Genomic DNA, 16044 nt, shown 5'->3' on the forward strand with positions numbered 1-16044 from the left:
AGTTAAAATATATATTTATAATTTTAATAAATGACAAATTAAAAAAAACATGAACATTTGTTTGTATCGAAAAAATATCGAACCGTGACACCAAAGTATTAAACCGAACCGTGAATTTTGTGTATTGTTGCACCCCTAATATATATATATATATATGGAGAGAGAGAGAGAGAGAGAGAGAGAGAGAGAGAGAGAGATATGCATAAGCCAAAATAACAATTCTGATTTATGCTGCTGTTTGTTGACCCAATTGTTTTTTCCAGCCAAGCATGTGTTTCAGTTTTGCTTGCTCTGGGGACCGAAGCTTATTATCAAGCAGGTGGAAACCCATAAGCTGAGCTCACGTCAACCTTAAGTCTAAGAAACCAGGTTGTGTATATCTTTGTATTCCTGCCAAAGCAACAGCATGATTCATCATTACCTAGCCTGCAGAGTAATACCATGTGCTGTCAAGCGACAAGTGTGGAACTTTGGCTGCGATCCAGTACATCGTTGTGGATCCCATTAAAATGTCCTCTGAACATCGCAGTACAGCACTGGCAGTGGGACAGCTGTGTACACACATCTGACATGTGACCTACCTTTCTGGACAAATAAAACATCTGAATAATGGATTTAACCTGTGAGCTTCCAGTGTACCAGTGAGACAAAAAATTTGGACACATCACAAAGAGCAAAATATCAACAGGGCCAGACACTGACAAATGCCCAGATAAATCAAAAGGGAAAGGGGGCTTAATTGACTATGCAGTGTAGGCATGTTAAAAGCCCATTTTAACGGTCTGATTTTAAATAACATGTAATACAAACAACCTCTGTATGATGTATGGCAAGTAACATCTGCTGCAGACTGTGTCAAATATATGTGTAAATGATAAATACACCTCTTGTTCAAAGCTGCATGCTTACAGCTCATTTTCTGTTTTCACAGTGTTTAAAAATTATTATTATTTTGTTTTGGTATCAGTAAATGAATTAATTTAAATACATTACATTTTTTGTCACCTGTCATTATAAGGATAGTCATGACCCCCAAAACTGAATCACTGAATCAAAACACATGTCATTTGCCCCATATTTTGAAGGATACTGTTTATAACTATAATCATGAACTACACTTTCACACACTTACAATTAAATAAAAAAACAAAAAACAAAAAAAACCATCACAATTAATTGAAGATGAATTTTTCTATGAATAGAGTGGCAGAAATTTTTTAACTATGTATTCTATGAAGTCTATGTTGTGGTTACAGGACTAAGATGGACAGATTCTACACTTATAATGCCTTGCCTACCTTAGTCACTACAAGCCAGTTAGAAACAGATTTTGCAAAAACGTACACATACACCAGAAAGCTCCTCCACCAATACATAATTCTTAGATTTTAATGAGTTAAGTCTAAATATGTTGAGCATTTTTGCTATTTTCTAGTTTGTTTGTTTTTTAAAAAGCAATTTATTTTCCAGCGGTTTCGACGTAAAAGTACAGTTGGGTTTTGTTTTTTCATCCAAAAAAATCTCTCTCAAAAAGTTTGACAGTTGCCTTACAGCCACTTTCTGCTAAAGTCCAAGTAAATCTCTATTTAGATGTGTGTGCTAGCTTTTGCTTACCTGAGTTTTCGTCAACCCTTTCCTCCACAGTGTGGTCTTTCTGATGGACCCACTCGCTGTTGCACTTGAAGTAAATCTGTGTGGCAGGCGTTGCTTTGCAGTAGAGATTGACGGGCTTATTCTTGACAATGTAGCCTTCCTCAGGTTCAAACAGGAAGTGAGGTAAGGGTTCCGGTGGGTCAGAAGGGAAGGTTTCTGGGAGCTCACTCAGACTCAGGAAATCTTCGTCATCTCTCACTGCAAAGAGAAGGAAAATTTAAGTGTTCAAATGTTTTTCCCCTGTTCATTAGTCTGTTTTAAGAGAGAAGCCGGAACTGTGAGTCTTGTATTCATTCAATTGCTTTGATTTCATCAGTAATATCTGTTTTATCCAAACTACTATGCTTTCCCCCCCTCATCATTATACAGTACACCTGCTTATGGAGTCCAGTTATAGCACTCTGTTAGCCATTAGAGCCATAAGAAAAAGACGTTCTTGGCTTTGTATGTGTCTTAACTTTATAAGTTAATAAAATTAAGACTGTACAATGAAGGAAAACTGATTGAAAGAGGGCAAAAAGAGTAAAGCTCCTGAACAAGCATACAACAAAAACTTGGGAGCTAGTCACTGGAGCTATCCTTTATGAGATTACTCACAGCAGTAAGCCAAGCAGACAAAGTACACTGATTTAGCCTGAATTTAGCAACAAATTGGTTGCCAGTTGACAAGACTAATCAGGGGCTTTTGTTCATTTTCAGTGGGAGCACATACAAGTTCTGGATTTGGAGAAATACCCATGAAGATTTGCAGTGTGAGTTGCTGTCAGAAAAAAAAACTGCAGTATTTGTCCATCTTAAATCACAAACTAATCAAATATACATTTACATGCCTATAACTTACAGCACTACCTCTCTCATGCAGAGTCAAAGCTGTACAGGTAGGGTCAACACCAGGGTTTAAAATGCGTGGAATAATCTGGAGCAGCATACTGGCATCTCCAATTTACAGAAACCAAATCATATTCAGGTGAAGATTTTATAATATAAAGTCAGTTTATATTTTTTTGTGCGGAAGTCTGGTATTGCTACCAGTTAATGCCATGGAGTTGCTCACTTAAAGCAGATGGTCACACTTATGCCTCCTTTTTTCCCTTCTCATTGCTTTAATGTGTTCATGTTATAGATATAAATAAAGTTGTGATCATGGCACAGCATCTGGCCAGTTGTACACAACAGAAGTGAGCAATAAAAAACTTTTTTTTAAAGTGGCATTTAATTTCAGATGTACAGAAGAGGTTGTGTGACTGATTCTGTATGTCAGTCAAAGACACAGAGGCTTTACTGCCCAGAAATTAACAAAATGGTAATATGTTATGAATTTAAAAAGGGGAATGTATTACCACGCTAGACAGTGTGGTAAGGTTTAAGGTAATGGACCTTATTGGACTGGTGTAGCCTTTAGTGTCACCATTACATTGGGTCAGTCATAAGTTTAAATTTAAACTAATAATGCTCTTTAGTTTGACTTGCCATATCCCACCTTCAACAGCCATATTTACCCCTGATTGAGAGTAAATGTAAACAAAATATGAATCAATGTACACAACAGTGAGCCAAAACCATAAATTTTCTAAGCAAACAAACAAAAAACTAATTATCAATAACATAATTATAACCTCCATCCATTTTATTCAGATTTTAAATCTACAACTTTTCCTTTATATGTTTTTGGAAAACATGAAGAAGAGCAAATAAAGAAATGGGCAGGGAAAATATATACACACAGGCAGGAAATGACTGAATAAACTGAATGGCTGACCCCGAGGCCATCAGGAACTTTATCCTCCTCTCAGTCCATCCTGCTCCCTCACCTCCAACATCTTTTCACTTCTCGCCCACCCATGACCTCAATCAAAGCGACACCTGGAATGTTTTGTCACCAGGTTGCCAAGGTCGCCAAAACACAGAGGATTACAAGAGCCGGTGGGAGGGAGAAGAGCTAGGGTCTCATTCTCTCTCTCTCTCTCACAGACACATACACACAGAGGCAGACACAATACACTTATTTTCCGAAAGTTCATACAAACACACACTCGCTCTCGCACACAAACAAATGTTTTTAACGTATAAGTTTCCTCCACTCCATCACCTTCCAGTTTCATTTGGACCTTGTGGACTGTCTAGACCTCTGTATGTATGTGTGCACCTCTGTGTGTGACTGCCTCACCTGGAGATCTGTGACTCATCGGAAAATTTAAATACAGAACGCTACTGACACAACGTCATGGTTTTTCAGGCCAAATTTTTCAATTCTCCAATTGCACATAAACTGTGCTGTGAATACACACAAAAGCAGCATCCAAAAAAACGACACATAAATGTGTGTATGTGCTTATGCACATGCATACACAATCTTCCATTCCTCAACCATATCCATGTGTGCGAATGTGTAATTGTGGCCCTTATCTTGGAGAATAGAAATGTGCTGTGGGGCTAGAAGCTAAAAGCAGCTTAGGTAAAACATCAAGACACAAATAGGGGGAAAATGAGTAGGCAGCGTCCCCACTTTGATGTCACGAAGCTGACATTTTCTCTCTTAGTTCTGTAATTAGTTCTCTGAGAGTATGGAAATTGGTAGACATTTTCACTGTATAATTTCATTATCTGTGGGAAATTTTCTCCAACACTTGGTTATTTATCCAGTGTCATATTCAGCCATTTCTCTGTTAGTTTCTCACTTGCTGCACCGCCTTCTCTGTATAGCTATTTTTTGCTCCTTTTTTCCCCTTCATGAACCTGCTTTTGCTTTTACGCCCCTACTGCTTTTCACTTCGCCCCAATAATCATTCTCACCCTCATCTGTCATTCAGAGAGCTGAAGGGGTTCATGGCTCTGGAGCGACAGCTATAAATTATTGATTGGCACAAGAAACATGATAGCTAGAAAAGAGTGTTGGTGGAATGAGAAAATGGGAAGGATGGAGGGGGGAAAAATCTCTATGAATAAAAGCTTTGTTTCCCAAATGCTTACTGTTTCCTTCCACTTCTGCATCTTCCCTGTGCCTTCGTCTCCTCTCACAGCGCATCACTTTTGCCTTTTCCATCTGTTTTCCTCTTCTAAACCTTATCCCTCTTTCTTGTTTCACCACCTCCTTACACACCCACCTACCCCTCTCCCCCCGATCTCCTGACAGGGTGACTTAAAGATCCTAACAGCCCAGCTCATAAACGTCTTGCCTGAATGCTGTCACCACTAATGGATGGCTGTAGCAGAACAATGTCCAGGTGCGATTTACAGTATGTTGTAAATATGTGCCACTGGCTAAAACCCCATTTATTCCCGCCTTGAAGTCAGTAGGGAAGCCCACCTTAGAATACCTACAAACCAAACCAATAAATATCTGTAAATCTGCTAAAAACATATGTCATCAGAGGCGACTAATCATCTCTGAACGTCAGACAATATTATGACCACTGGAATCAGTATAGAAGTCAAGAGGTTACTGACAGATTGAGCAAAAAAAAAAAAGCAAACAATGCTGAAATAATTTAACATGGTATGCAGCAACCCCCTGTTGACAAGACAAATACTATAATATTTGTACAGTAAAAACAACAGGCTACTCACAGACTTTGCATGACTTAATGGTTTGCATCAGTAATACATTTTTGGGTTTGAATGGTTTCCATAAAACAAGGTTAATTTTACATGAAAAAGTGCAATATGAGCAGTATTTGATACTTTTTAAATCTTCCTGTTAGTTACAGGAGTAACAAACAAATATGTAAACAATTTGAAAAGCTGATGCTGGAGAGTGCAAAAAAAATGCATTCATTCCTCCAACCTAATGCCAAACAAAGCCAAACTTGCCATATAAGGTCAAAATGCCTCTTGAGTAGGAGCATGTATGTGTGCCTGGGTCTTGTTTTGTTGGCGCTGCAAGTAGCATGTGATGCCTATCAGTGCAGTAGCCGTGGAAATCATGAAATCATACTTCTTAATGTCTTATCGGTTAGTTTCAATCTGTAGCAGCTGCAAAAACATTCACTTTCTGAGAAACGGCTATGCTCTAACTCTCTCACACACACACACACACACACACACACACACACACACACACACCGTAAATAGACATAAAATGGTAGCCACCCACCCCCACCCCTTTACCCCTAATCCAACCACTATTGACAGCATACACACAACCACAGACAACCAAACAAACCTAAAACAATCCATATCTTTACAGCCAAATTACACAACTCACACATACAAAAACAAAGGAAAATGCACACACTTGCACAAACGTAAAGGTGCAAAAGTGTTTTTATGCACCAAAGGATTCCCATATTTCTCTGTTCTCTAGCTCTCGCTCTTCCTCTCTGGTTGTGTCTCTCACAAACACACATTGTTTTACGAACACAACAAATACAATTTTCCCATTACTTACACTCGTTCTTTCCTGCACACACATATGGACAAAAACACATCCTTTACACTTTAACAGATTCAACTTAAAATGACCTATTTGAATCTTGAAAGGTTTAGGGAGGTGATTCAGGGAGTATAGGGAGGTGAAGAGAAAGATGAAAACTGAGAAGACTGAGAGATGATGGCCCAGCAGAGGGCTAATGTATCATTGCCGTGGAATTGGATATATGATGTCAACCATTCTCTCTCTTGCTCGCTCTCTCTCTCTCTCACACACACACACACACACACACACACACACGCGCAAAACAAAAAGACAAACAGCAGGTCCACAAACATGCAACCAAACCCGCCCAAAGGATCTGTTCATGCAAGCTCGTGTGCACACACACGCACAGATAGACAGTACTCTAAAGCAGCGGTCCCAACCCCCGGGCCTCGGACCGGTACCGGTCCGTGAGTCGTTTGATACCGGGCTGCAAGAGTTGAGGCTCAGGTGTGAAATGTATGGTTTTCAGGGTTTTTATCAGTTTTCAGGGTTATTTTGTTATCGTTTTTATCGTTAACTTGGTTTTCCTGGGTCTTTTCACGTGTGTTATGAATAAATCTTTTTTCGGTACCGGTACTAGTTCTATTTTGTTGTATTTATCCGAGACACCTTAAAAGCCGTAAAGGTCGGGCATAAACCGGTCCGTGGCGCAAAAAAGGTTGGGGACCTCTGCTCTAAAGAACATAATAATATCAGCCATGTCTATAGAGCAGCAGTTGAGCATTTCTGATTTCCTGTTGTCTTCCTTCTCTTTCTCTCGTTCAGCTGCTTTCAGGATTTGCTGTCATTGCAGACAGATTTTAATATTCTCTTTTGAATTTTTTTTTTCTTTTCAATCTCCCACTGCGTATTCAGTACTCAAATTTCTTAAGTGTTTACCCATCTCCTGTTAAATTATTCATCCTTTGAAATAGCTATATGTGTGGGTAAGGATCCATTTACCCACTTTTGCCTGAAGGTATACCTGTAAACCAAGACAACTGAGCAGAATAACAGAGCAATTTCATTATTAATAAAACCATTATTAAAGATTTATATACTGTATATTGTTATTATAGTAGGGTATGTTTCTCCAACTAATTTCATCTTTTGTTAAAAAGTGTCATTAAGACAGATTTTCATTCTAGCTTCCTTTAAAAAAACAAAACAAACAAAAAGCTTGGTGGTCAAAACCTGTTTTTACTCACAAACCGAAGCACTCCTTACACAGTCTGATGGGTAAAGGCTATTCACGATGCCTTTACTAGTGGACACAACATTGAAAAAGTAGTCATGGTATTCTAGGAATCACACAGTTAAAATCTTGACATATCTTTTGAATGTCAAGTATTTTAGATTTTTTTAATCACATTTGTGAGAGTTATTTTCAGGTTGTAAGTGGTTCTCGTGAGAGGCAGAATGACCAAATACCAGAAAAGCTATGGTGGTTCACAAATGTCATGATAAAACAACACTACCTGTGTGCAAGTGTAACAGTGTGAGCTGTTCTTACAGAAAATTCTGTTATAAAAAGGGGATCAAGTGACTAAGTTTGTTGAACTACTTGACATGAATGTCCCATTGCTTTGTAAACAACGCAGTAAGTGATCTCGCATTTTTTTCTGCATCTGTTTGAAACTTAATTTTATCCTCAGTCTGAACTCTCCAAGCAGAAAGATTATGTAAATTATGGGTAGACACATCAGCATTCTACTAACTTTGTTCAATTAAACATAACTATATTTTAATTATAAACTTTAGGAGAAGTATATACCAGTGTAAATCCGTGAAAACACACAGGATTATATCATTATCAGTATGAGGACTCTTGATTGCTGGTTGCAGTTTTACATGGAATCTCAAACAAGAAAAAAAACCCTACTGTGTTATTTTGTGTGGCAAAACGTGCTGCGAGACTGGTTGATGAATCATGTCTACCTGATGGATATAATATACACAAGACACTTTTTGTTATAGCCAAGAGCCATGCCAGGTGATGCATAAAGGCAGGGGATAGGTGAATGTTAGACTGTTTAGGAATGGAGCAGACAGTGACAGCTGGCTGGCGTCCTCCAGCTTTTAGTGTATGACATGTAAGGCCCCAGCTAAGCCTGGAACTAGATTTACAGTTCTGCCTGAAGAGGGCTGACTCAAGTCAGGCTACAACTTGCCTCATTTGAGAGACCCAAAAAGAGAGCCCCTGTCTGAAGGATTAAAAAAAGTATAAATCTAACGTATCCTGCAGCCTCTTTGTTGAAACCTATAGCATATACTGTAATAGAGCCTACGCGGTCTGAAGAATTCATTCAAGTTAGCAATGGAAAACAAAAAAATGTAAAAACATGAAGGAGCTAAATGCTTTTTGTCAATAACTTATGCAATACGCTTTTTTAACTTTCTGATGTTTTCCTTTGTTAGAAGTGTCACTCTGTGTTAAAAGCACATGCACACCTTCACATAGTCTACAAAATTCACAGCTTAAATATCTATTTTACAGCTCCAGATGCAAACTCACATACTTGACTCCAAATCTCCACAAACAGATCATGTTCATTTTATTTAGTTCCATATTATTAGTAATCAGTTCGGAGAATAGTAAGCACATATTGCAGCATGTGCATTTTAAAAATCAATGCACATGCTGCAATATGTGCTAATATTATGCAGTCATACATGTGCATGCATTTGTGTTTGCATCTGTATTTATGTGGATGATGTGTGTTGAGATGAATGTTATTATACTGTACTTGCACATTTAAAAGAAGTATGAATAAAAGCAGATACTAAATGCTCTAAATTGTTCAGTTAGCATTTATTTAATACAGTTTATTTCAGTCGTCTGCGGCACTAGTACAATAACTATAGAGTTGGTTAGCTATCATTTGAATTACATATGCCAACAACCACCGAAGGAATTTGACCATGAAAGTCACATTCACACAGGGTGTGCCTGCCAACTTTTCAGACCTGACTTTTTTACCAGTTTTTAGAACAAATTCCAATTTAGCATGCAAATTACTTGCCAGGATACTTCGCCAAATATTTAAAAAAAATTCAATAAGATCAGTTTCTTCAACAATTTAATAAAATGAAAAGTCAACAGAAGCTTTCATCCCAAAGCAAATTTAAATTGCAAAGATCGCTGATACCACTGCTATATTGAGGTCAAAAAAATTAAGATAAAAGCAAAGTGATTAATACAAGAAGGGAGGTAATGAAAGGGAAAATAACAGAGATATAGAAATCCCTTCAGGTGTCGCCTGAGTCATGTTTGGTAAAAAGTCACATTGAGAAAATGACTCGCACAGTCACAGTTGGACATACATCACACATATATAAAATTGGGCACAGGCGCATTTTAAACAGGGACACATGCCGCACAGGAGCAGCTGATGCGTGGGTGTTTGCAGGTAGGCAGTGTGAAAAAATTCTGCATCCATTTTTTTTTTTATATATATAGCTATCTTTGCCAAGCATTACATGTACATGAGACACACACAGAAAGATACTTCACAGGACTTGGGTGTTACTTTACTTATCATGGTGCATCTTTTGTTCTCACATTATTGCCTTTCCTTTACTTTGTGCCTGTCATTCCATTTCTCTACTGATCACGTCTTCAGCTATTTCCTGTAAAGTAATCTGGCTCAGCCATGGAGGGGCAAAAAGAAAAAAAAAAGGGGAAAGTATAGAGTATTCTGCCACATATGAAGAACCTGAGATCAAGCACGCCTCATTTCTCTTTAAATGTCTCATAAGCCAGGGCTTATCTCCAGTTTCTGCAGTGCAAGTCAGCTTAGGTGTACTGATACACCTCAGTGGACAGCACAGGCTGGTCTGTAGAGGGTGCTTACATCCAATTCTCCTCTTTCTAGGTAGGTAACAAGCAATGAGGCTTTGGTTGTAGTTTTTTTGTGTACATCTTTGTGACTCCTGAAAGCACACTATCAGCTGACACGATCATGGTGAGGAGACCTGTTCGAGTCTTTGGCCATAATGTGAGTCTTCTTTCTGATCTAGGTCAGGTGTGAGAACCAGTAAGGACAGGCCATTTTCTGCAAGTCTCTCATCTCTCTACTCCTCCTCTCTAGCTATGGATGTCATGCAACCAACACATCATTTTCATTTATATTTTCTCACATATACTGTATCTGTTTTGCCCAGATTCACAATATGATGCAGTTTTCTGGCAAAGTGTAAAGAACTGGAGCTTACAAATCACCAAAAGAGTAATTTGCAAAACTGATTAATCACAGGGTCTCTCAGAAATTGAATAATGCAGTAATACTGTAGTAAGAAACCAAACGTTTAAGCAGAAAGAAACAGAGCAGTGCACAAGGAGAAACAGGGAAGCACATGGACAGTCAGAAGAAGAATAATTATAGTAATTTCACAATCATGGACAGTTATCAGCTCTGTAATGCACAACTTTAATTTGGCATTACGCACAGGCTCAGCTGTACTCACATCACAGACAGCCACATGCAGACGGAATACCTCATTTATATGCATAGTCTTATGTAAGCTTGTGGGGGTACAAACTTGTGTGAGTTGCTGTGTAATGTTATCTTCCAGATGGATTCTGTCTCCCTTATCCCAGGCCTGAGGGAAAAGCGAGGCTTTGCTTTCATTCATGTTATACTATCACAGCTCAGTATCGCTATTAATACAAGCAGCCAGCACAGGGCAGTGCATTAGAATATCAAAACACTGGCTGGGGAAGGACTTCTATTTTCAGGGAGATAGGGTAATGTTTTTTCTGTGAGGCAGACAACTAATAGAATGGCCAACTGGTGGTGTGCATGTCTGGGCTGTATGATCAACATCTCATTCTCCAAATGGGTTTCACTCTGTTCATCATGTGCACTTGCATAATTTTCCACCTGTCAGAATCTTTCCGTGCAGGCTTATGTGTCTTTATGATTTTTTCCCCTCCTCCTATCTGTTTGAGTCTCTCTCTTCCTTTTCATCTCGGTTTGTGATGTCTTCCCTGGTTTCCTTAGACAACCTATGCATATTCACATATAATGCATACCTTACCCTTCTTTTCTTCTTATTGCTTGCAGCCTCGTTCTCCTTTTGCAGTGGAGTAATGACATAGATTTAGCCATCCGTCTTTCTTAGGTCAGTTCCCCAGAGGCACATTTCACACAGTACTCTACCCACCCAGCCACTTTGTGCAGGACCCGATCTCCTGTGCCTTGTGGCTTTTTCATACTCTTTTTTTCCCCCCACTCTTTTCTTTCTGTTCTTCAGATGCATTAGTGTTTCCGTGTCTTCCATCCTGTCTCCTTATCCAAATTGCTTCATACTGCTCTACTCATTTGCCTTAAAAAGGAATTAAAACTCAATGCTTTTCCCAGTTTTGAAGACTTATTGAGGACAAAGCAGCACAATATGTTCACACACACAAACATACACACAGACACAAACACACAGGAATAATAAAATCAAATGATAAAAACAGCTTACAGGCTTATTTCATTTGAAGATTTCCCCATATTTTGGTGATCTTATTCAGAGCTGTAGATAAAATTGGATCCGACATTTCACTGCTCATGCCTTTCACCATCTGCAGGCTCACCACTTCTCTCTTCCCTTCTTATCCCTTTTCTCTCTCTCTCTGCCGCCCTCATCTCTCTCCCAACTTGGTCTCTCTCACGCCTAGCCACAATCGCTCGTCTCCCCCCCACCCCCCCACCCGCTGTGTCTCTCTCCTCCTTCTCAATCTTCCCTCCATCCTTTCCTTTTTCTTTCTGGCATATTTCCGCACTTCCTGCTCTCATCTTCAATCCCCATTTCACGCCTTTATCCATCTACACACACACTTCCCCAATGCTTCATCTCCTTGCTTTGCTCTCTGGCATCTTTCCACACACCACCACCTTCCATCCTCCTTCGCTCATTCTTCTCTTTCTCCGTTACCACTTCATCTCAAACTCTCCACATTTTTCACAACCTCTCTTACTCTATATATCCTACCTACCCTCCCCCCCGGTTTGGTCACTATAAATAGAGCCTCCAGGGGGTTTCATAATGGACTCCTGTATCTGACCCTATTACAGAGACATTACTGACCATACTTTTCGCTCTTGCTTTCTTTTGTCATGCACACACAGTAAACAACAGTTTCTCTCGTCTCTATTTTAGCTCAGTAATGCATACACCTTCTCTGACTTTTAAACTAGGTCACTGGCCCGACTAAAGATGGTAAAGCCATTTCTTCATCAACACTTTTTCCCTATTTATTATCCTTCTCATTAGTTTTTCCTCTCCTTTAGGTTTAATCTTTTTTTAAATTGTCTTTGATTTGTATTTTTTCTTTTTGTCTGGGATTGTTTACACTGTTTTAAAATGCATCAAATTAAGGTTTCTTTGAAAGCAACATCTTTGGCTTAGAGCTCACACCTTATAGCTATAAAAATAAATGGCAGGATTACTAATGTGCCATAAAAAGCGCCAAGGAATTTTGTTCCATTATGGTGAGAGCTAGATGAGGAAGAAAAGATTAGGAAGTGTCCTAATTACCTTTTATTTCGTACAGCACTACTTTCTGGATCAAGGTTCACTTGAGCTTATTGGAAGTAAAGCAATGGTTACAGCACACAAGCACGGGCATCTAAACAGTAAGCCTCTGTGAGCGTGTTGTGTGAGCGAGATGGAGAAAACTGGAGGAGGAGCAGGAAAGAAACAGGCTTAATTCTATTTTCAGCTCTATTTTGGTGAAATCCGAAGACTTTTAAAATTACACAATGGGTTTTTGAATGGGTTTCATCAGCCCCTGGGGCGAAGAACATTGCCAGCCCATACAAGGCTGAATCGCAGATAAATTCAAGTGACCAGAAGGAAAAGAAAATTCATAGTGGGCCTGAATGAAACCTATAAAAAGACATATACTCTAGACATCTAGTTCTGAGCTGAGAGACCTGAAGTAATTGACATATTTGGGGCAAGGTCAGAGCTAGAACATACTGTAAATACTACCAAGATTTGTTGAATGTTACAATAAAATAAGCTATTAATAACCATTTCAGTGTAAATGAACACAATGGCTTCATTGTATTGGTAAAAGCATCGTGTTTCCTCTGCTGGATGCTTTCTTCCCACCATGCATCCTGGTGCAGGGGGTTTCAGAGGTAAGCTATCCGCATGACATAAACACAACTCTGAGGACCAAATGTCCACTTGCTTCCTAATATAGCCCACCCACTAATAGATGACATGATGATTATATCATGGATGGATGAATAAGATTTACCGTGTACCACACAACATACATGACTCAACAAAAGATCTCTGTGTTTACTAGTACTGTCATGGTCCTGGGTCGCTTGACCCAGTGTTTTGAGTTTATTATTATTATTATGATGATAATCTTGTGTACCAGTTTATTCTGATGTTGTGTTTATACTTTTTAGGGTTCTGTGCTCCCTCTTTTTAGTGTCCGCCCATTTGTTCCCTCTGTTCTCCGTCTGTACCGTGTCTCTGAATCCAGTCTGTGCATTTCCTGTTTTACTTTGAAGGTCTGTGTCTTATGTCAGTGTGTTCAGTTTTGTGCTCTCCCTGTCTCGTCAGTGTAATCAGTGTCAGCCGTGTCTCCCAGCTGTTTCCTCTCAGTCTTGTTCACCTCTTGAATTTAGTGTCTGCGTCTTCCCCCGCTCGTCGTTGTGTCGTCCCTCATTCTTCACTGTGTGTTCTGTTTGCCAACTTGCCTGCCTGTTAGTTTTGCTTTCCCAGTTTAGCTAGTTTTCGGTTCTGTCTGCAAACCCACAAGCCGTTTATTTCGAGTTAACTTTGCCTCCACGAGTCCAGCTCTTGGATCCACCATTCCTGCCTACCTTCACACAGCCATGACAAGTACTAAAAGTACTAAAAATTAATTTTTAACTAACTCCATCATGCCCTCTTTCTGTCATTGGTGTTAAAAATACTACTGGTGAGAATAAACATGGAGCATTTCACCCAACAGTGGCTTGGTGCTTAGATGGTGCTGGCTATACGAATGCCAGAGTTGCTCTGTTGTGTCATCAGTTTGTTGAGAAGCACTTGATTGCTAACCATTCTGACATGTGGCCCAGATGTAACCCATGCTGGTGAGCACAGAAATAGCGAAGACCGAAGGCATGGGTATACAGTTCAAAGCTGTGAGAAACTTCACAAGCTCAAATGGCAGCAGGCAGTAAAACTACAAAATGTTTTAAAAGGGGCAAGTGGAATAAAAAGTACCTTCTGCCAGTAAAGTCTTCCTACCTTGAAAAGATGTCTTTACTTTATACTGAAAAATTTCTTTTCTTCACCCTTTTCTAAGAGCTTAAGGCAGCAGAAGAGTGTCACGAGTCAGCACATCATCTTTAAGACGAAGAAAAGTTAAAGCTTCATGGCTCTGTGTATTTACTGTCTAAATTCTCAGAAAGATTGTGCATTCTAGCTCAAACACTACTCTTAAGCAGATTATCCTTTGTGATTTCCCGCTAGTATGGTGCAGATCAAAAGATAATATTAATCTGGCAAAAGGTTTATTTCACTTATTGCAGATAAACCAATTAAACAATTGTCAATCAAAATACTATTAAAGTAGGATTTTAAGGAAAGGGTTTTAATAGGGGACTGAACATTAGGAAATTGGCTGTGTGGAAACATGGGTAAAGGTTTGTGGGTTTTATGCCACAGGTGATTCAATTTTAACGTTCATTTCCATTTCAAAACATAATTTAATTCCATTAAACACAGAGTCACTCTGCGGTTAATTATGTATTCACAAATTTGCTGGTTAGAAAATGCATGACAGCGTTACACAGGAAAGTATAAGGTTCATATTCAGTTCATATGGAGAAGGAATTGCCTGTATGCATCATTAACTTTTACTTGACCACTTTCGGAACTTCCAGTCCAGTCATGGTGTTAAAGGATGCTCTGTAATTACAACACACGGCCACATATAAGTAAGAAGATTAAGAGTTCAAATGTGGAAACAGTAGAATACATTTTATTAAGATATCACAGAGGCACAAGACAAGAGCAATGACATATTATTCTGGAACATTTTGTATTAGAGGATATGGTCTGTGCTGTTTTGATACTGCTTCTGCCAACTTCTGCATATGCTGATTTTATTATACATAACACATCTGCATGTAAACAGCAAGACCAAGGTCAAAATGGAAAAATGCTAAGTGCTCTGCTTGTTGCTTCAGCACCTTCTGTTTCTGCTTCACATTAGCATCAAAAGCAGTCGTACAAAGAGCACCTGAAATACTAGTTCCAAGACACTGGTCATGCCTAAGCAAGGCAAGGGTTAGAAGTTCAAATCTTCAATTGAACAAGTGACCGAGTCACTCTATTTATGTGAATCGATCTACTAGAAAGATAGATATGTTGATAGACTGAAAGCTGAAGTTGCCCGGGGGCTATGAGCACTGCATGAGTGGGCCTCTTAAACGAGGCCCCACACAAAGAGGTGAAATGAACAGGGGAAATAACAAGAGGTTAGTTAGTTAACTGGGGTCAAAAGGCCAAAGGGGATGAAGCTTTCAACTGTTGGTACATTTTTTGTGCTTGTGCGTGTATATGCGTGCGCCCACGCACACGTGCAATGTGTGCATGGGAGAGAAAGCGGGCGAGTAAGTGAGTCATAAAGAAGATGTGTTGTATGATGAAAGAGCCTCTGTGCAGGTGGACGTTGAGGTCAGAAGTTGAAATGTTGTGCGGGGCTAACGGAGAGGATTCAATGCATGACTGAATCTGTTTGCAGCAGTTTGCCCTGTCAGAAAGCTGATGAATGGGTTTTAAGTGTTTCAGCCTTGTAAGCTCAAAGGTAATGAACTACAGCTGAGTGAGCCAATACTAATGTTTTCAGAGAGCTGGCAGGTGAAAACTATATTCTGCTATATGGTGTGCTGTCAAACAAATATTAATCCATCAAATGTGCAGAAATGCTTTGGACTTTTATTATTGCCGTTTTGACAGTGTGCATGTTCAAAGGTGTATATCATAAT

At 39.3% G+C, this 16044-nt stretch overlaps 1 protein-coding gene across 1 annotated transcript in view; it reads right to left on the reverse strand.

The window, feature by feature from the left end:
• LOC102212007 (netrin receptor UNC5C-like) overlaps positions 1 to 16044 on the reverse strand; it is a 180561-nt gene that overhangs the window by 92075 nt on the left and 72442 nt on the right. The window contains exon 2 of the mRNA XM_005722072.1: positions 1615 to 1851. Within this exon, the coding sequence (XP_005722129.1) occupies positions 1615 to 1851 (237 nt within the window). The remainder of the gene's footprint in view (positions 1 to 1614; positions 1852 to 16044) is intronic.

This window comes from Pundamilia nyererei, unplaced genomic scaffold, assembly GCF_000239375.1.
Source record: "Pundamilia nyererei isolate P.nyererei 1_Seehausen unplaced genomic scaffold, PunNye1.0 scaffold00006, whole genome shotgun sequence".
NCBI lineage: Eukaryota > Metazoa > Chordata > Actinopteri > Cichliformes > Cichlidae > Pundamilia > Pundamilia nyererei.